Source organism: Sciurus vulgaris, assembly GCF_902686455.1.
Source record: "Sciurus vulgaris genome assembly, chromosome: 5".
Classification (NCBI taxonomy): Eukaryota; Metazoa; Chordata; class Mammalia; order Rodentia; family Sciuridae; genus Sciurus; species Sciurus vulgaris.
In genome coordinates this window covers 112,530,764-112,550,254 of record NC_136465.1, presented here as the reverse complement: position 1 = coordinate 112,550,254, position 19,491 = coordinate 112,530,764, and the positions used below count along the sequence as shown (strand labels likewise).

Below are 19,491 nucleotides of genomic sequence, written 5' to 3'. Positions count from 1 at the left end.
GAGATCTGTGGAAAGGATCCAGTTCTTTGGGGTGGTTGTCTCCCCATCTCTTTGTCTTAATGCTTTCTGATGCTGCTTCTTACTCCATCTTGAGGCAGTTTAACTTTATTATTTTGCTTGCTAAAAACAGGAATCTTTAAATCACAGCATTTACCTCCATTCTCCTCAATCTGCAAGACTCCTCAGTTTGATGTTTATTTAACTGGGCAAGCATTACGTGATTTGATTCAGCAGCAACAATTTGTATTTATTACTGGGTACTTAGTGATTTTTCATTCCTTAAAGTGAATTTGTTGCTTGTAGAGACAGAAGGCAAGAAGACTTTTGAGTTTGGATCTGAGGAATCGGTCATTTTTGGCTATGAAGTGAACCTGTGGCAGTGAAAGGGATCTTGCATTCTTAAATTCATGTCTAAATTATTGAGTGGCACAAAATGACATGGATTGATGAGTGAGCGCAGGGAGCAAAGAAAGTCTTGCTGTTTTTGTTTTCTTATGGTGGTGGGGTCTTCTTGTCCACCTCTAACTTCAGATAGATGACACATATACAGTTGTCCCCATTATTCTCAGGGGATACATTGTGAGACCCCCAAGTGGTGCCTGAAAGCGTGGACAGCCCAGCACCACACACACATGCTTTTTCCTGTTTGTATATGCCTATGATAAATTTTAATTTATAAATTAGGCACAATAAAGGATTACAACAAAACAAATTAAAACAATATACTGTATAAAAAGCTATGTGAATATAGTCTCAAAACAGAAGTTTTGAGGCTGAGACTATAGATCAGTGGGAGAGCACTTGCCTACTTATGTTGGTCGTTGTTGGAAGCTTTTAGATATGAAATCTTTGCAGGGGTCGAAGTGATAATACAGGCACAAGGTCCTGGGATTCCACCCCACCCCCACACAAATAGAATTTTTGTTTTCATGTTTGTCAGCGTATGGGTTCTGTACACTACTGGCTTTGTCATAGGGCCTGTTGCATTGTCACATAATAATGTGTCCTATATTTTATGCCCTGATGCTGCTTTTGCACTTTTATCAATGTAGAATATTGGGCATTTTCTTCCAGAAGAGCCCGGTTTCATCAGAATTGAAGGCTTGCTATGGTGACCTTTCTCCTTAAATTAACTTCAGTTCTTCTAGAAATGTGCCTTTGGCAGACACAGTCTTGCCAGTGTATGTATATATATATATATATATTTTTTTTTTTTTTTTCCTCCTTGTGATACTGGAGATTGAACCTAGGGCCTCATGCATTGTAGTCAAGTGTTCTACCACTGAGCTACATTCTCAGCCCTCTAGTAATTTTTTTAATATTTTTCAGTCCAGACCTATTCCAGAGTCTACATGACCATCACTTACTTGCAGTAAATAACTGGATGTCATTAGTTTTGGGGGATCTCTTGCTGCAGTGTTCAACAGCAATGCTTTCTGGTGCAACACGTCTTGAGTTGGAACGTTTTCTGTTTCATGTCTTCTACCCATAAATCAAATGCCTTCTCTATATTTTTTTGTTTGTTTCAGTGCTGGAGATCAAAGCCAGGGCTTTACATGTGGGGCAGCATTCTCCTTCTTAACTAAGTACTTTTTACATACCTTTGTGGTTTGGGAATGTAACAACAAAACTAGCACAAATTTCTTTTTCCCTTCACAATATCACAGATTTATTCTTACCATAGGTCTTAGCAACCCAGCATAATTTTTTTCTTTTGTCAAGAACTTTCCCTTTTTTTCATTTTAAGGGAGCATTTTATGACTTCTCTATAGTATGTCCAGAGTGCCAGCATCACAACTCTTGTATTTTGTGGCCATTATTAAGTCTAATGGTTTACTTGAACATAGGCATGTGATACCATTGATACCCATTGATACCAGTGATACTCTTTGTGATACCATGAGTTTATCTGATAAATAAGTGATACTAAAAGGCAAATGCTGTAGATAGTGTGAATATACTAGACGAAGCAATGATTCTCATCCAAGCAGGACAGAGCAAAATGGCACAATGTTTCATCATGTTTACTCAGGATGGTTCACAATTTAACACTTAAGACTTGTTTATTTCTAGAATTTTCCACGTGATATTTTTGGACAGTGGTTGACTTCAGGTAACTGAAAAATTTGAAAGTGAAACCACAGATGGGATGGGGAAATACTATCTCTATACATAGATACAAATCCACATACATTATTATATATGTGTATATATACACCTATATTACACATATTACAGTATATGACTTCCTATTTGAAAAACATTTGGGAGACATTGCTATACCTGATGTGTGGAGTGGTTTTCTTAATTATGCATTAATTTTACTAAGTTTGAACATGAGCAGGGAAAGAGATATTGTGGAATCCAGGTTTAAGGAGTGAGGGTAGCACAGAGTTCAGTGTTCAAGTCAGCACACCTCACCATAGATTTTAAATCAATATGTTTTGATATGGTCTTGGTGATAACTCAGATTTCAGACCTGCTACAAAAAAACTTTTAGGCATGCAGAGTTTGGGCATGTTAGCTTTGTGCTTTTAGTGTAAACAGGACTTGGAGAATAGCCACTTAACCTAAGAACTTAGTAATTTTTTTTAATATGCTTCCTGTAACTGGTATATTTTGTAAATAAGTGAAGATGCCAGGCCAAGAGGTTCCTAACTTGTGTAATTTATTAGACACTGGTTCTCAGAGCTGTATTTGTTGATGGTTTCTATTCATGAAGTCAGGTGGAAAATAGCTTGACGTCACCAGGAATAACCTTGTAGTGTGAGAACTTAGTCCTCTAATAGTCATGTGGGATGGATGGGGAAGGAGGCCACTTTTCAGGGACTCATAGTTGGAGGCAGGAATTTTTCTTTTTATCTGTCTCTCCCTCTGTAACTCTTGCCAGGCTTCATTTAGCTTCATTGTTTTTTATACAGCAGTATCCTCATACTCACACAGTTGGGTACCATCTGTGTGCTAGGCTCAGACACATATAAATGGATATTTAGACTTTTAATAAAGCACTTGCCAGTTACAATCTCTGGTCATCACTGAAGATGGAATTAGGAACTGATTCCCCATAAAATCTCTAGGAAATTTAATACGATGATTTATCATATTCAGAGTGCCATCATTTATCGCTTACTGGTTCTCACCACACCTATGTGGGGTGGGCAGGACAGGCGATATTTTCCCAGTTGGCAAATTCAGATGTGATTTGATCCAGAGTCCACAAACTAATGTATAGTTTACCTGGGGTTAGAACCTGGGTATTACACCTCTTATTCTAGAGGTCAGCATTGGTGCTTGCTCTTTCAGACTTCTTTAGCATTGTGGAGCCTGTTAATGTGTTATTGGGCATTAAATGCTAGTAAGTGACCTTTGCTTAGGCCCGTGTTACTTATCCCATTCAAGGGTGTTTGTTTGCAAAGTGATCAAATATAAAATGAACAAAACTGTAGCAGAAGATCATTTAGGAATTCTCCCCATTGTAAGAAATTTTATGTCACACACAACCTAGGGCCAAGATTCCACTAAGGGCTATATGTGGATATAGTTATGTACTCTGAACAGATGGCCCAGGAAGAGCAGGGAGGCTCAGGCTGCTGGGGAGAGAATTTGGGACAGAATTTTCAAATGGGGTTACTGCCTGGCAGAATGGAGGATCTGGAGTTGGTGTCCTGAACTATTTGCTGTGTGAAAGGATGAGCTGGTATGAGTCCTTGAGGTTGTTCCTGGTGGTAGTCAGTTCTCAGGCCACTCATGAGTGGCGTGTGGATTCTGAAGCTCAAAGCCAGGGACTGGCAAGTCTCTGAGCCAAGCCATCAGCTTGCTTCGAGGAACATATCAGCGGATTAGCTTATTGGCTTTCCCCCTGAGTGGCATTAGCTCTCACCCCGTCTCATGTTCACCATCTGGCTTTGAGTAAGAAGTCTTCAAGTGATCTCTCTTCAGCAACCTGTTCTGTGCCAGGGCTTTCTGAGGGTTGTTTAGCTTTCTCCCTCATCAACTCTAGACCCAGTGCTCTCCAAGAAGAGGTATTGGTCTGTTTTGTCCACACACATGCATACCTGGGATCAGAAGGATACTTTAGACCTGGGGCAGCGGGGGGTGGGGGTGAGGGTCAGTTTAAAAAGGAGAATGAGTCTGTGGTTAATGGCCTAAAGTCTTTTTGTTGTCAAAACTAACAAGTGACTTCTGTCCTTAGGTGAGCACTTAAAATGGAGTTGCTCCTACCACAGAGAAAACTCTGCCTATGAAATGATACAGTCCAGATTTTAGTAGCAAGAAAGATACGAAGGGGCTAGGATTTTTCTTCCTTATTGGAAAACAAAGCTTAGGGGCAGAGGTGCCCCTCCTCCCAGGGAACTGGCTGGTCTCTCCTCCTGGGTTAATATACATTGACTGGGGCTAAACGCCTGATGCTTCTGGACAGTGTCCAGCCCCTCAGCAGAGCAGCCGCACTGTGGAGATACAGCTGCTGGCATTAAAGGGCTAAGCCCTTTCCAGCTGCTTTGCTTTAACAGGAACCGCCTGCAGTTGGCAGCTTAACGGAGCTGTCTTAGCCCGATTAGAAGGAAATGACTAATCTCTGCCATCTTCTCATGACAGGGCTCTGGGGAAGATAACCTGGTGGGGTGGGAAGTGGTTGGATAATGGTGTTGGAGTGCTAGGCTATTATCTCCTCAAAATTGTGGTCTCAGATTAGGGTGGTTTTGTTTTGTTTTGCCTGTGAAAAAAATGGAGTTCCCTTCAGTGGACTCCCTGGCACTGAGGGAGAGGAGTTATTTACTATGAGGCATACATAGCCTGTGTATCTAAAAACTGGTATAGCAACCAGATGTGCAGAGTTAAGAGGCCCTCCAATATGGTCTCCACTTTGGCTTTCCATTCCTCTTTCTACTAAATCCTTATTTAAAGAGTCAGGCTTTAAAGGACAATGACCATCTCAATGATTACAAGATGTGCTTTAAAAAAATGTATTGATGATATCTCTGAGACTTGGGATATCTTATAATCAGTGGTTTCTTATAAACAGTACAGTGTGCTTTCTTAGTTGTTCATAAGATAGTGGTGCGTCCTCTTATATAATCAATGTTATTTGGGTTGAAAATGTTAGCTGTTCATGAGAGAATGACTGTTGGCTGGACCAAACGCAGCAGGTAACCTGCTACTTTGTTGTGCTCAAAGAGACATTAAAACAGGGAGGTCCAGTGGTAAAGCATGTGCAAGGCCCTGGGTTCAGTCCACAGCACCACAAACAAATAAAAAAGCAATGTGTTTCTTTAGGCCTAAGAGAAGATGTTATAGGAAAAGCAGAAAAACTAAGGCTCAATTCAAAGATAAGCAATGTGTAGAAAAGAATCAAACTCTGTACCAGTCTTGGCTCCCATAGCCGATACAGGGGAGGGAAGATGACATTGTGGGTCAGCATTGGTGGAGATCAGAGTACTTTAACAGAAGAGGCTAGAAGTGTTAAATATTGTTTGGCAGAGGGGGCGGTGTTCATTGTTTACCAAATCCAGAATATCAGAGGAAGACCTTTCCTCCCTTTGGGGAACCCACAAAAAAAATGGAGCCTGTTTTATAGGATAGATATTAAAAGTTAGGGAACCTGTTGTCTTAAAATTCGAATTAGATTAAAAATGTTTAAGAAGGTCTTCCTGTCCAGGTATTGACAGGTCTTCAAATAATTATGAAGAAAGGTTCCATAGCTGAAGAAATAGCTCATTTTGGAGAGCGCTCATCTAGCATGCACAAGGGTCGTGGTTTGAATCCCCTGCCTCTCAGAGTGGGGGAGAAAGGTTCAGTGCCAGGGTAGATGTTGGCAGGGAGTGTATGGGAGCTCAGAGGAAGGAGGGAGCAGCGGGATGAGAGCCTCAAAGGTCATGACATAAAGCTGGAATTCAGTATGAAATCCCCAGCCAGAGGATGCCCACCCCTCCTGTTGCTCCATAATCAGACACCCCTGACTGCTGCCCTGGCCTCTTCTCTGACTGAAGCCTGGGCCCTGGCCTGGCGGGGCCTTGTATCATCTGTCCATGGGAGTAGGTGTGAGTTACTGGTCCCTGTCTCCTGCCTCTGGCCTCCTCCCAGTCTGGCAGTCACTGCCCTTTCATCTGCCTTAATCAGGACTCAAACTGTTTTTCATTTTCCCTTGTTCTACCCATTAACTGTAGCCTGTTAATTAGTGCCACTGGATTCCTGTAAACCCCCTTCACTATCCGTGCCTAGCCTCCCCAGCTTTTGCTAAATATGTGACTATGCCTTGGTGTATCTCTCCCTGAGAAATGATTACATGTCTTGGCTGTGCTGACCCCCTGCCACAGCTACCTAGAGTGGCCACAGCTTGGCCAGATGCTTCATCTTGATTAGCTCTTAACCTCTTCTTCCCTATTTTCCTCTGACATTGCAGCGGGCTGGCACTAAGCTTCAGGTTTAAAATCTCTTAATATTAAGCTCTTTTCTCTTTGGGCCTTTTGCTTGTACTTCCTGGTGTTGCTCCAGGTCATAGGGAACAGTATTGTGGGACCAGAGGAACTGGGGATATCTCCTCTCCTGACCCAGTGGAGCCTCCCATCAAAATCCCAATTGACTTATTCCACATTACTTGACCTCATTAAAGATCATGATGATTTTGGTCTGTGCTACATTTCAAGCCTCAGCTCTGATGTGGCTCCCTTTTTGTTTACTTAGCTTTCCCAGTGAAATTCCAAATCTTCAAATCCCTGCTTTTTTAAAAAATCTATTTACTACTTTACCTAGCTTTCCTCTCCCTCACTCCCCGAAACTACTCCAAACCAACTCTCCCAGTATGATCACTTTAGTGCTCCACTCTTCTGTTCTGAGAAGACCTTTATTTTTCTTGGGTTTGACTCTTGACTCCTCTTTCCCCTGGGATTCTACCTCCCTGAGCCTCATGAGAGAAACAACCTTACTCATGGTAACTGAAATAGAATCTACTCTGATGGTGATGGTAAAATTAGCTAGCAGTGACTGAGATCTGCCTATGTCAGACATGGTGCTAAACATGTCTCATATTGCTCTTCTAGCAGCCTTTTAAGTATTCCCATTTTCCAGATGAGGAAAGTGAGGCTCAGGATCCTTAAGTAAATTACTCAAGTCACAGAGCTCGTGAGTGCCTGAGCCTTCATTAAAACTCTTCTAGCCTCTTGACTACGCTGATGTGGCCTTTTAACCTTCGTGTACAGAATCCTTTAGGTCAAAGTCATTTTATTTGGAAACTGAAAATCTCTGGACCATTGTGTTGATCCTCCTTTTTCCTCAGTCCTAGGGGACTATATGTATCCTAGATCCTGGCCCCTTCCTGGGCTTTTCCCCTTTGCAGTTTGGTCCCAGATTAGGCCTGCCTGTCACCTTTATACCTGGAGGTAGCTGGTTAAAGACCAGCAGTGGGGGCTGCAGCAGCCAGGGGCTTCTGTCAGCCAATTGGAAGCAGCGGCCTAGGCGCTGAGCTCACATCATCTGCTCCTGCTAAGACAATCATCAACATAAAAGGCTAATTGTATTAATCACCAAGGCACCCATCCTGAGTCCCCCTCCCTTTCAGGAGAATTATGAATTGCAATTGCAGATGGCTCTACTGATTGAAGGCAGTGCTCAGCAGGGAGAAGGGCCAGATCAGATTACACACCATTAATTAAAAACTTCCCCCACAAGCGGGAGGAAGGCAAAGCACACCAAGGGCTTCCTGGTTGGGTCTCAGTCCTCCCCAGGCCTCCACCCCCCACCCTGGCCTGCTGCTGTGTTGGTGAATCCTGCTTCTCCAGCTGGAATCGCAGAGGCCAACCCTTCTCTCATCCAAACAGATGGCCTGCTGTCCTATTAAAGGACTCCTGAGAAGGAGAAGCTAACCCTTGGTTACTTCTGCATCTGACATTCAGTGCTCTTCAGCTTCTAACCTAATTCCTCACTTCTCAGGAAGCTTATCTCCTGCTCTAGTCTATCCTGACAGAGAAGAGTGCTGAAGAACTATCAGTGAAAGCAGTCCTCAGCTTTCCCTTCAGGCAACCATTCTTACCCTTTGGTCTTGTAAGTTCTGGGACAGGGTGGGAAGGCTGGAATGGTGGGTGGAGACCCAAACTCTTGGCTGTGTGCCTCTTCCCAGCCCCTGCATCGAAGCAGAGCTTCTCAGATGCTGCCATTTTGGCTCATTTGGAGTTGTAACTCCAGAATTTTCCTCCTCTTAATCAATTACTGCCTCCTCTCCTTCCCCAGCTGCCCAGACTCAGTCATTCATTCATCAAACTTTTATTGAGCACCCAATGTGTGATTGGCTCTGGGGTCGCAGAGGTAATTTGTCAAGGAGCCTAAGAGCCTACTGCAGAAACACCCCCCATCCCTCCATCGTGTAATTCCCCTCCTTTCCTGTGCTGCAGTTTGTATTAGCCCCCTGTAGCTCTATTTTGGAAAATTCTAAGCTGGGAGCTAGGGAGAACTTAGGGGTCTATGCATCTGAGCCAGGTGACCTTTGGCAAGTCAATCATATCCTCGGTACACACACACATATATATGTGTGCACACACACATACATATAATACAACTGTCCCTGCTCCTAAAAGGGCACAGGAAGCCCTGGGCTCTGAGAGATCATGAGGACAGATGAGTAGAACCCAGCTGGGAGAGATCAACGCAGTACTGTGCACTGACAATAGTACAGAACACTGAGCAAAGCTGGGACCATGGGCCTCAGGGACTCAGCTATTGCACTGGTTACAGGCTGGGTCTGTTATTCTGCTCTCAGAAGAATTTAGCCCCTCCCCCATCCCTAACCCCTTGAGACCTATCTTTTTTATGGATTTGGTTGCTACATCTCAGGATACCATGGTGATAGGCGCCATAGGGATGAGAAGAACTGACATTTATTGGCTTGTGTCTTCATTCAGGGTTCCTCCCTGTCCTCCACACCCACAAAGCTCCCAGGTCAGCAGGTCCAAGAGAGAAGGGGACAGGGCCCTAATAAGTAGAGCCAATGAAAGAGAGTGAAATCTGCTCTTTCCTCCCTCTCAATCATCTCCCTCTCCCTTCTTCCCTCCTCCCTGTGATTATCAACTGCAATTGTATTCAAACCCAGTAATTACAGTAAAGCAATGATAATCGTCATTTATTGGGGTTGTTTTTCTAGCATTTTAACTTTCAAAAGCATTTTCTAACTTCTTATTTGCTTTTATAGCAGACCATGGGGAGGATTTGTGCCCATTTTACAACTGGAGACGCTAAGAACCAGATTGTACCCCAAGTCATGGGCTGAGTAAATTTTCAACAACCTTTAAATTTTGACAAACCAATTCAGCCTTCAGTAGTCTTTCAGAGACACTGGACCTTGAGGTTTGGTTCCTGTGTTTCCACAGTCCCTAGGACTTATTCAATAGCTTTTTTAGGAATCCTGGGTACTGAGAATGAGACTGGAGAGGCTTCTTCTGGCCCAGATCCTGAACCAAGGGCAGGAATGGGGGCTTCCCCTCTCAGGATAAGCAAACTCCTAGGAGAACCTGCTCTGAGGCTGGTCTGGCCCAGAGCTCCCTTCTTATATCCTACCCCTTTGCCAGCCCAAGGAAAGATTCCTCAGTGTGACAGCTCTTCTCAGGGGTAGGGACCTTCCAGAGCATTTGGAGAAATGAGGAATGAAAATCTTTTGGAAGGGTAATCTCTGTCCTCAGCAAGCCTCCAGTCTGATAGGGAAGCCACAGCCCCCAAACCACACTCAAGGGCAGAGAAATTCCTCTGAGGAGCTCAGGGGCTGTGCCAAGGGCCTGATTCTTCTCAGAAGCCTATCCTCTCCTCCCCAAAGGCTCCCTGGGTGGGTGAAGTTAGAACTCCCTAAGTTCCTCTGGTCAGAGTCTGGACAGAATGGCTCTCTGGGCTCCAATTCCCTTTCCTTAAGACAGGGATCTGGAGACTCCAGAATCCCACTGAGTTCCAACTGGGTGAGAGAAGGGGAAACCATCATAAAGTCCTCTCCCTCCAAGATGGGGAAGGCCTAGGGAAGGGCACTGGAAAGATTTGCTTCCAGATTCTTTATAAATGTGATGCACACCTGTAATCCCAGCTATTCAGAAGGCTGAGGAGGGAGGATTGCAAGTTCAAGGCCAGCCTGGGCAGCATAGTGAGATCCCATCTTGAAAAAGAAAGAAAAAAATGTAATGCTAGAGATAGAAATTGACATCACCCCCCGACACACCCCTGGCCCACCCTGTTAGGAAGAGACCAAGCCTTCTGATTCCCTTTATAATATGCCCACCATCAGGAACGCTTGATGTCAAGGTATAGGAGACAAGCTACCCTACTGCAGGGGGCCTTTCTGAAGCCTGAAGGACCAAGGGCTTTGCCATCTCACATACTCACTTCAGCATCCCCTGAACTGGACTGAGGTTCTTTCTTCTGGGGTTCCACCCCTACTTTCTCCACCTCTGTGGTGCCCATGAGGATGGCCAGTCGCTGGGCCAGGGTCTTAGTGTCAGGGAACAGGATAAAGTTGTAGATCAGCGAAGCCAGGACAGCCCCTGTCAGGGGTCCCACCCAGAATATCTAAGACAGAAGTATGTACCTATCAGTGAGCTATCAGGATCATAGGGCAACTCTAGGACCTTGCCTACTTTCCTAGTGGCCTACCAGGAACTCTGCCTACAAGAATAAATTGAGAACCACAAATCCTGCCTCCTGAGCCCAGGAGTTGAGGAGACCTTGCTTCTAAGGAGACAGGCCCAAGCTTATGCAGCCATGGTTAGGGGTGGTGACTGGTCTCCTCATCCACTCCTGCCTCTTTCCTCTCACTCCCCCATTTTAGCCAAGTTCTGGCTATTGCTGTTTCTGTCTCTGCTGGTGTATCTATTTCTGTTTGTCTTTTTCTTTATTCAAGTTTGAAAATTGGTCCAGCTGGAGAAAGTAAAGAAGGAAACAGAACATAAAACATGGGCCAAGACTGCAGCTCCTGCTCTGGTCCATTTCTCACTAGTTCACTGGGTACTTCAGGCTATGAGATCTGGAGAGACAGGAAGTACAAACCAAAATACTCACCCTGGCCCTTCAAGTTCAGGAAAACCTTTACGCCCACATCTAAATGACCTGATGGGCCTTGTCTCATTCTCTGTGGACCCCTGTTGGTCCCTCCATCTCTGTGGCCTCTGTTCAGGCCTTCTCTCCTTTCCCCATGGCTCCCAGCAAAGGGTCTTACCCAGTGGACTGTGAACTTCCCAATGATGACAGCAGGACCAAATGAACGGGCTGGGTTCATGGAGCAGCCAGTGAAGTAGACCTGGGGAGCAAGTGCCCAGTCAGGGTGTGAGGGGGCTTGAGGCAGCTTGGGAAAGGACAGTTCCCTGCCCCACCCCAGCCTCACTTCACAGTGCTATATCCTGGGCTTGTAATATTAGACATTGCCTTGGTCCCAAGGCATGAAGAGCTCAAGGAGAAATACTTCCTGGCCTTCAGGGCCCTGTAACTTCCCCAGAGAAGGATCCAGTGTGTGCATGTCCCTTACCCCAATGAGGTGGCCCAATGCCACAGAGGTCCCAATCATGGCGGCCGGGGACCCCAGTGCCTGACGGTTGTCCGTGGAAGCAAAGATACAGAGCACTAGCTGCAGGGTCAGAATCACTTCCACTGCTACTGCTTGGCCAGTCGAGGAGTTGTTGTAGACCTTGGCAGAGGGGATTATGCTGAGTGGACCTGGGTTCTACCCGCAGGACAGTGACCCCCTGGGCCTTGAGTTCTCAGTTATAGGGGGTGACACCTCACAGCATCCAGCTCTAGGAGCTAAGGAGATCTGTGCAGTTCATATAATCCCTGGACACTTGCTCCCTGCAGAGGTGAATGGCACCTCTCCCACCCCACCAGTTGGTTAGGGCCAATGGTTCAGGATGGGGCAGAGGAGTTCAGGAGTGGGAGGAAGGGGAAGGCTTGAGATGCTGGGGATGTGTGTTTTAGAGTAGTATGGGAGTAGACCAGTGGGTAGGAGTGGAAGGAGAAGATCTGGGGACGTAGGTGGAACAAAGGTGATTGGGAGAATGGGGTGTGGGGAGTGAGGCAGGCTTCAGGGTGCTGGGCAGGGAGGAACCTGGGGAAAATGAAGGGGCAAAGGACACAGCCTGGAGTGTGGGGAGGAAAATGAATGTGTATAGGAGCCGCTTGGCCTACCCACAGGCTCAGCTCTCCCTTGGCTACACCTGCCCTTAGATATCTGGTCCTTCCCTTTTGTGTGACTTCTTCCTTCTGTTCCTCACACCACAATCCCATTCTGTCTAGATGAAGACCAAAGTCTGATTTCTCTGGGTCCCAGGGCCCAGCTCAGAGCTGGTTGTGAGCATGTGGCCTAATTTTTCCTTCTCTGTTCCTTCTGCTCAGGTCTAGCCCTCCTACTTTACTATTTCAACTTTTTCCTTCTGGCCCTGTGGGTACCCTCTGCCCAAGCACTCGCCACATGCTCCTCCTTGCACCTACCATGTTGATTCCAAGTGTCCCTCGGATGTCCCCTGGAGTGACCCCATACAGCAGAGCAGCCCCCACAGTGGCCCCTGCAAGCTGGGCAGCTACATAGGCCACAGCCCTGGGCAGAGAAATGTGGGAGCCCACAAGGAAGGCCAATGTCACAGCAGGATTGGCATGGGCCCCACTGGCCTTCCAGGTGACCTGCACAGCTGTGGCTGTGGCCAGGTTGAAGGTGATGGCGATTTGCAGCACCGAGGGAAGTGCAGAGGGCCATCTCAGGACTGAGCCCACGCCGAAGAACACATACAGCCCGGTGGCCAGGAACTCAGCAAACAGTGCTCGACTAACAGCTGTCCAAAGCCTGCACACCAGCATGTGTGCCCTGTTGCACACCCCTGGATCCATGCTCTGGCGTCTGTGCCCTGGCGTCACCTCCTTTTCTTGAGAGGCCTCTCTTCTATTCCTCGCCTCTGTTCTCTCTCCCCTGGTTTCTTGTCTCTGCCTGACTCTGGCTATCTCACTCTGTGGAGACTTCAGCACCCCACCTGCAGCTCTCCACCACACTGCTGTCCCAAGGACTGAGCTGGTCAGACTGGCAGGGAGCCTGCAGGTGGAGTTGTCTAGGTGTGTGGAAAGTGCCAGGGTGGAATGAGGGGAGGTGCTCACGTGCCTGCTCCACCCTGAGCTCACCTGATGGGAGGGGCAGCAGATAAGGAGAAGTCCCAGGGTGCTGAGCTGGAACCTCTCAGGAGATTTTTCAACCCAGGACCCACCTGACTTGCACTGCCACAGAGGTCTCTCACCTATGGTGAGAGCAGGTGCAAGAGCAACTGTAGTTAGGTCAGCTTAGAGGAAGATCACTCGGATCCCAAGTCCAAGGCCTGTTTCAGGGGTTCCTGTGCATTCCCAGGAGCTTCTGCTCTCCTATCCTCTCTGCCTGCAAATGAGCTGAGTCTATTCTGCACCCCATAAACCAAGTTGTGAAATTGAGCTCTCTCCTCCATTCCCACCTAAAACTTCATTTACAGAATACAGATATCAACAGAGTCACCTTTACTGAGGGTGTGGACCTAGAGGCGCAAAAGGGAATGATGAAGGTGGGGTTTATTCCATAGCTACTCAAGCTGCACCAGGCGCCACACACACATGGCGGTGGGCACCTCCGCTGGCCACCAGTGGGAATTTCCACTGGCCCTTCACACACTTCTGCTGCTCTCTGCCTCCCCCACCCCCTTACCTCCCTCTCAGGACCCAAAACATTCCTCTCTTTTCTCATACCGAGCAGGTTAACCTTTCTGTGGCTATATGGGCCCTAAGTTCACCCACACCTAGGCTCTCCCCTTTTATCCACAGCATATCAAGGCAAACAAAAGTGCTCCTCTCTAAGAAGAATCTGTGAAGGACTGTTGAAAGAGTACCCACACCTGCCCTGCCCTTGCCTCTGACTGTATCTACCAGCCCACAGAGATCACCTGGTTGTCCTCTGATTTTTGTCTCAAAATCATTTCCTCACCACCCACCTCCATGCACTCCCTTTGTCTCCAACTCAGCTGGTGGCATCTGGGAAGCATCCTGGACCTTCCCTCCCTCCTTTCCCCATTCACTAAAAGAATCGAGTCCTGCTGATTTTGAATCCTACAATGACTCTGGTTATGCCCTCCTCTTGCAGCGCAGCAGCCTTTAGTCAGTCTTCTGCTCCTTTGCTTTGCTCCAATCAATTCTTCCCACTGTAGCCCTAGTGATCTTTCCAAAATGCAAATCTGATCCTGCTGCTCCCCTGCTGAAATCCCTGCAAAGCCTCCCATCCCTTTGGAAGCTCCATGCCTGGCTGCTGAGGTCCTCTGGGATCCTGCTTCTCCTGCTTCCCCTGTCCCTCTTTCTTGCCTTGTCCTTTACCCTCTGGTGCCACCAGATGAACACCTGCTCCTGCTCCTGGGAGGATGCTCCTGCTTTTTCTTAGCCTGTGCCACTCTCTTTGCTTGGGTGACTCCTACATATCGCTAAGGCTCAGTTTCCATGTCACTTGCTCCTTTTCTGGGTGAGGACCTTCTGTGTGTTCCCACCATGCCTAGACAATTTTATATACTACAATCGCCACAGGGTGTTGTGTTAATGTTGCCCTCCCCGCAACCTCCAACCATGTGGTGAGCCTTTAGGGGGCAGGAACCCAAGTTTTTTCATCCCTATATGTAGTGTCTTGCAGAAATCGGCTATAGTAGGTCCTCAATAAACATTTGTTGAATGATTGAATGAATCAAAAAATTTTGGCCTCCTGCAGGCAAATGACTTTCATGTCTATTTCATTTCAGCATATTGTTCCCACAGCCTTACACCTGTCCTCTCTGGGACTGAGGTCCTCTGATAACAAGGAAAAACTCGCAAATCTAGACCACAGGCTCTGCCTTCCTCAGTCCCAGTGAAATCCCTCACCCATCCTCTTCTGCTCTTCAGGTATCCTGGCTTCACCCTCCCTGCCCCAGAGGACTCCTTGGCATCTTGCCTTGAGCAGGCTCTTGCCAGGGCCCTACTTGCAGCTCCCAGTTGGCAGCTCCATCCTCAGTCTACTCCACACTTCTCTGCCCCCTGGTTTGCTTCTGGGCACTGCTGGAGAGGCTGGTCAATTACTGCCTCAGTTTAAGGTCTCTGGCCTCAGCAGGGGCTATAGCTCTGCTCAGCAATCCTTCCACCATCCCTAGTTGAATCTCCTTTCCGTTCTTCAATTCTCCCTGACTCTTCAAATACCAGCTCACTCTGACTTTCCTGCAGCAGAGTGCCAAACCTGTGCCTCCCATCCTACCTAGAAAGCCAGGCTGCCACACCAACTTCTTCCATTCTCACCCAGTCACAGGCTCACCTGCAGCTGCCTTGGGTCCCCATGGCTTTGAAAAAGAGGTGGCCATTCTCCTTTATCCAAGTCGGGGGTTCCTTGTGTCAACTCCCTTTAAGTGACTGGGGCCTGCTCTTGGCCATTCTCCTCTGTGGTTTTCACTCCTTTCTTTCCCTTAACTTCTTACCTGTAATGTACCTGGGTACCCCTGGGGCAGAGGAAAATTGTGGCTTGGAGTCAAGTTTCCAGTCACTTGCATACTACACTAACCCCTACCCCGTACTGAAACTGCTCTGGCTAGGCCACTGTGCCACCTCTTCTGCCCTCTTCCCCTTTGACTCACTGTGGCACAGGCACTGCTGAACACCTCTCACTCTTGAAGCCTCTGGGTTTGGTTTATGAGGCACAGCCATCTACAGCTTCTTCCTATCTCTGCCTCTGGCTAGCTCCTCTTCTGCTCACCTTTACACTCAGGTCTTTGCTCCTGGATCACTGATTTTTTCACTCTCGGTGCGATGGTGCCTGGAAGCTTCATGTGGGTAGGTGACCTTCATACTCTTCATAGACTGTGACCTCAACATGGCCTCCAGCCCCAACCTTTCTCCTGAACTCCAGGTCCATGTGGCCTCCCCATTGCACCTTCCAGCTGATTCCTGCTTCCCCATCTCCAAGTGGCTCTGCCATTCACTCAGATGGTCAGACCAAAACCAGGGATCAGCCAAACACTTCCTCTTCCTTCAGCCCACTCCCAATGAGTGGCCAGGCTCCTGTTGCTTCTTCCTCCCAACCGATACCTCTTCTTATTCCTATTTGCCACTGGCTCGGTTTAGTTTTTTTTTTTGTTTGTTTGTTTTTTGTTTGTTTGTTTTTTAAATCTCTGGGTTATTGCATTAAACTCCTTCCTGGGCTCTTGGACTAAAGTCCATGCCCCTTCACACCACTCACCTCTATGTCCAGAGATTATTTCAAACTGTCATACAGGCTACATCACTCCTCTACTAAAACACACTTAATGGCCCCCCATTGCCTCAGGTTTAAGTCTGACTCCATCTTTAACATGGAGGGGAGGACCCCTCTCATCATGCATCCTACCCCTTTACTTAGGCCAAACATAGTTTCCTAAAATGAGCTTTGAAACCCTATGCACACTATGTTTGGAATGCCTTTCCTCCTTGTCTCTCCTTTAAGACTTTGCTTAAGGGCAGTTCCTCTTTGAAGTCTGTCCTGGTTACCCCCACCCAGTCCCTGAGCAAAATCAGGGTAAACTTCATAGAGAAATCAGGCTTGAGCAGAGCCAGGGATCCAGGGTGCTCTCTGCTTTCTAAGTGACTCTCCTGTTCTAGTGCAGAATTCCACCCCTGCCTGGCACAGAGGAGTCATTCGACAAAGACCCAAGAAAGGAAGGGGTATGGATGAGGGGCACTATGGTGTCCCAGGGTAACTGAAGAGCCCATCTCCCATTCAGTCCCCTCAAACAGGGCCAGTGGAGGGCTTGGTAGACACTTACCAGTCCCCCACATCTGTCCTAGCCTCCGTTTCTATACCTGTAAAGCAGGCACCAAACAGCAGAGATACCTGTTAAAAGCTTTTTTTGTTTGTTTGTTTTGTTGTTGTTGTTGTTGTTTTTGGGTGGTGCTGGGGATTGAACCCAGGGCTTTGTGCATGCTAGGCAAGCAGTCTCCAACAGAGCTATATCCCCAGCCCCTGTTGAGAGTTTTTGATAAGACAAGTAAAAGCATTTTGCAGCCCAGCCCAGTGGTGCATGATTGTAGTTCTAGCAACCTAGGAGGCTGAGACAGGAGGATCATGTTAAGCTCATGAGTTCAAGAACAACTTGGGAAACAGCATGACCCTATCTCAAAATAAACAGATAAAATAAAAATAAAACAAAACAAAAAATCATTTTGCAATTGCCATGTGCACTGCACTGCTGACCAATCGTTTAGCTTCTGTGACTTCAGTACCCTCACTAATATGGGTATGATAATCCCCTGGTCCCCATGTGTTGGTAGGAGTAAATGAACTGACATCTAGGAAAGTGTCTTCCAATCACAAAATGTCTCTCCAGTAAGACAGCTGTGGTAAAGAAGGGCTGGGGTAAAGAAGGGTCCTGGTTGCTGTGGCAGGTCCAGGACAATCTGGAATCCATGCTTTGGGCCCTGGAGCTAAGAATATTAGGTGCAGTGGTAGCCCTTTTCCCCAGCTGACGTGCAGTAGAGCCTCTTTGGGCCATGACTGGCCTGGGTCAAGTCCTATACCTGCTGAGGGCAGGTGGGCCTCCACTCTTAGGGGCCTGCTCCAGCTCTGACTTTACCTGCCTTTGCCAGCACCTCCTGGACCCTGCCAGTTCTGGGCTCTAGTGTCAAGCTTTGAATTCACTCATGCTCAGAGACCTTTTGCCAAGGCCCTACACCAGGCTGCCTGCAGTTGCCTATTAATACATGAACTCTGATCCAGATCCTCTCAAGGTTTGGAGAAGGTAAGGAGATCAGGAGAGAAGGGAGGAGAGAGGACAGGAAGGGAAGTGTTCAAGGTGACTTCTTGTACAGCATCTCACTAATTACCTACAAAACATTTAAAGTTAGGGAGGTCTTATATCCTCACTTGCACTTGATAAAGGAGGTTGCCGAGCCTGAGAGGCGTTAATAGATCTGATCCTGCCAGCAATCCCTCCTCCTGTCCATTCATCTAAAGAACCAGGCTCTGTCCATTCCCCACCTTTATGCTCAGTCCACTTCCATATCTCCATCGTATCACCATGTTCACCTTCCACTGGTGAAAACTGGTAGCCCCTGGGGGGAGGAGTGGGGGAGAAGGAGGTGGGGGGAAGCCTTTTAGGGAAAATATAGACTCTTCTTGGATCCATCTTCAGGTGGCACAGAGGGTGAGAGAAAGGATTGAGAATGTGTGTGCTTGGATATGACTACACACGTGTGTGCCTCTCTGAGGACACATGAAGTCAGATTCATAGGCTGGTCCACAAGTGGCCCTGAGAGTGAAAGCTCGGGGAGGGTTGCTATGACTCTGTACGTCAGGAATGACCTTGTCTGTGCTGAGTGAAGGGGCACACACACAGAAGAAGCAGCCCCTTAAGTACTACTGAAGGTCTGTGTGGGACTCAGGGAACCAGAGATGTGAGGTTTAGCATGTGTGTGCTCCTGGGTGCACAGGTCTTTGTCAGCCCACAGACCCAGTGGCTTATGGCAGATCAGACACAAGGAGCATAGCATCCCCTGCTGGCCACTAACAGCTCACAGCTCTGTTGGCCCACCAACAGGGTCAGTGTTACCTACAGGAAGCTCAAGACCTATAACTCCCTCTGACTGGGTGCCCCACCCTCCCTCAAGGGTATATCCCCATAGGTCTACTGTTCATTATCACACTGCCCTTTAGGGCTGGTGAGAGAAAGGAGCATGAATTGCTGGGCTGGAGAAAGGGGCCAGCCTTCCAGTTAGCCCTATGCCTGTATCTGAGTCTTCTGAATACTAAAGGGGAAGGGCTCCTCTCTCTTCTGCATCTCCTCCTGGGTAGTGAGGTGGAGTGGAATGGGGATACGCTGCTTCCTGGTGGTCCCGGTGCCCTCCACCCTGCATCCCTTCCTCATCTGCCTAGAGCCCAGCCCCAAGACTTGGGAAAGAGGAAATGCAGGTTTGAATTTGGTGGACGAGGTTGCCCCCTGCTGGCAAGATCTTGCACTTGCAGCCTGGCTTCCTGGGCCTGGGGCAGCTGGCAGGAGGTAGGGAGTTGAGGGTGGGGTGATGGGGTAGGAAGACCCTATGGTTCTCACACACTCTGCCTCTTGGTGTTTATCATAAGCCAATGGGTGAAGTTAGGAGTGCCTGTGGTCCCTGTTCACAGTTGCCTAGAACCCAGTTTGGAGGAGCTCTGGGTGGTCTGTGCCTCACCAGCCAGGGTCTGTAGCTCCTCCCATCCCTACTAATACATCTCCTGGCCCTGTTGGCCCCTCCTCTTCTGAGGCAAAACTAAAGATCAAGGGGAGCGGTTCCCATACCAGAGAAGCAGGAGCACAGGTTCAGACACTGGCAGGAGGGCAGAGGCGTGTGTGTTGCTGGTTTCTTTCCACACTACTGCATGAGCACCCGCCGAGATGCCTGGCCCTGTTTGCAGCAGAGTCTCATCTCCACCCATTGTCTCATTTTCTCCTCAAAACAACCCATGAGTTAGGTAAAAGCATTTCTATTTTACCAATGAGGTAATTAGAGCTCCAAGAG

General features: G+C 47.6%; 1 protein-coding gene across 5 annotated transcripts in view; it reads right to left on the bottom strand.

The window, feature by feature from the left end:
* The window catches only part of AQP6 (aquaporin 6), a 39,338-nt gene extending 23,236 nt beyond the window's left edge, over positions 1–16,102 (bottom strand). Inside the window, exons 1-6 of one of the 5 annotated variants that reach the window (XM_079139760.1) lie at positions 12,445–16,102; positions 11,486–11,644; positions 11,180–11,260; positions 10,351–10,533; positions 10,043–10,123; positions 1,235–8,961 (exon numbers count right to left, since the gene is read on the bottom strand). In XM_079139760.1, coding sequence (XP_078995886.1) covers positions 10,055–10,123; positions 10,351–10,533; positions 11,180–11,260; positions 11,486–11,644; positions 12,445–12,837 — 885 coding nt within the window. In that variant the 5' untranslated portion in view covers positions 12,838–16,102 and the 3' untranslated portion in view covers positions 1,235–8,961; positions 10,043–10,054. Of the gene's footprint in view, positions 1–1,234; positions 8,962–9,892; positions 10,124–10,350; positions 10,534–11,179; positions 11,261–11,485; positions 11,645–12,444 lie in introns of those variants that run through there. The other 4 variants (XM_079139761.1, XM_079139759.1, XM_079139762.1 and 1 more) reach the window with 4 other exon arrangements.
* Between the last annotated feature and the right edge of the window lie 3,389 nt (positions 16,103–19,491).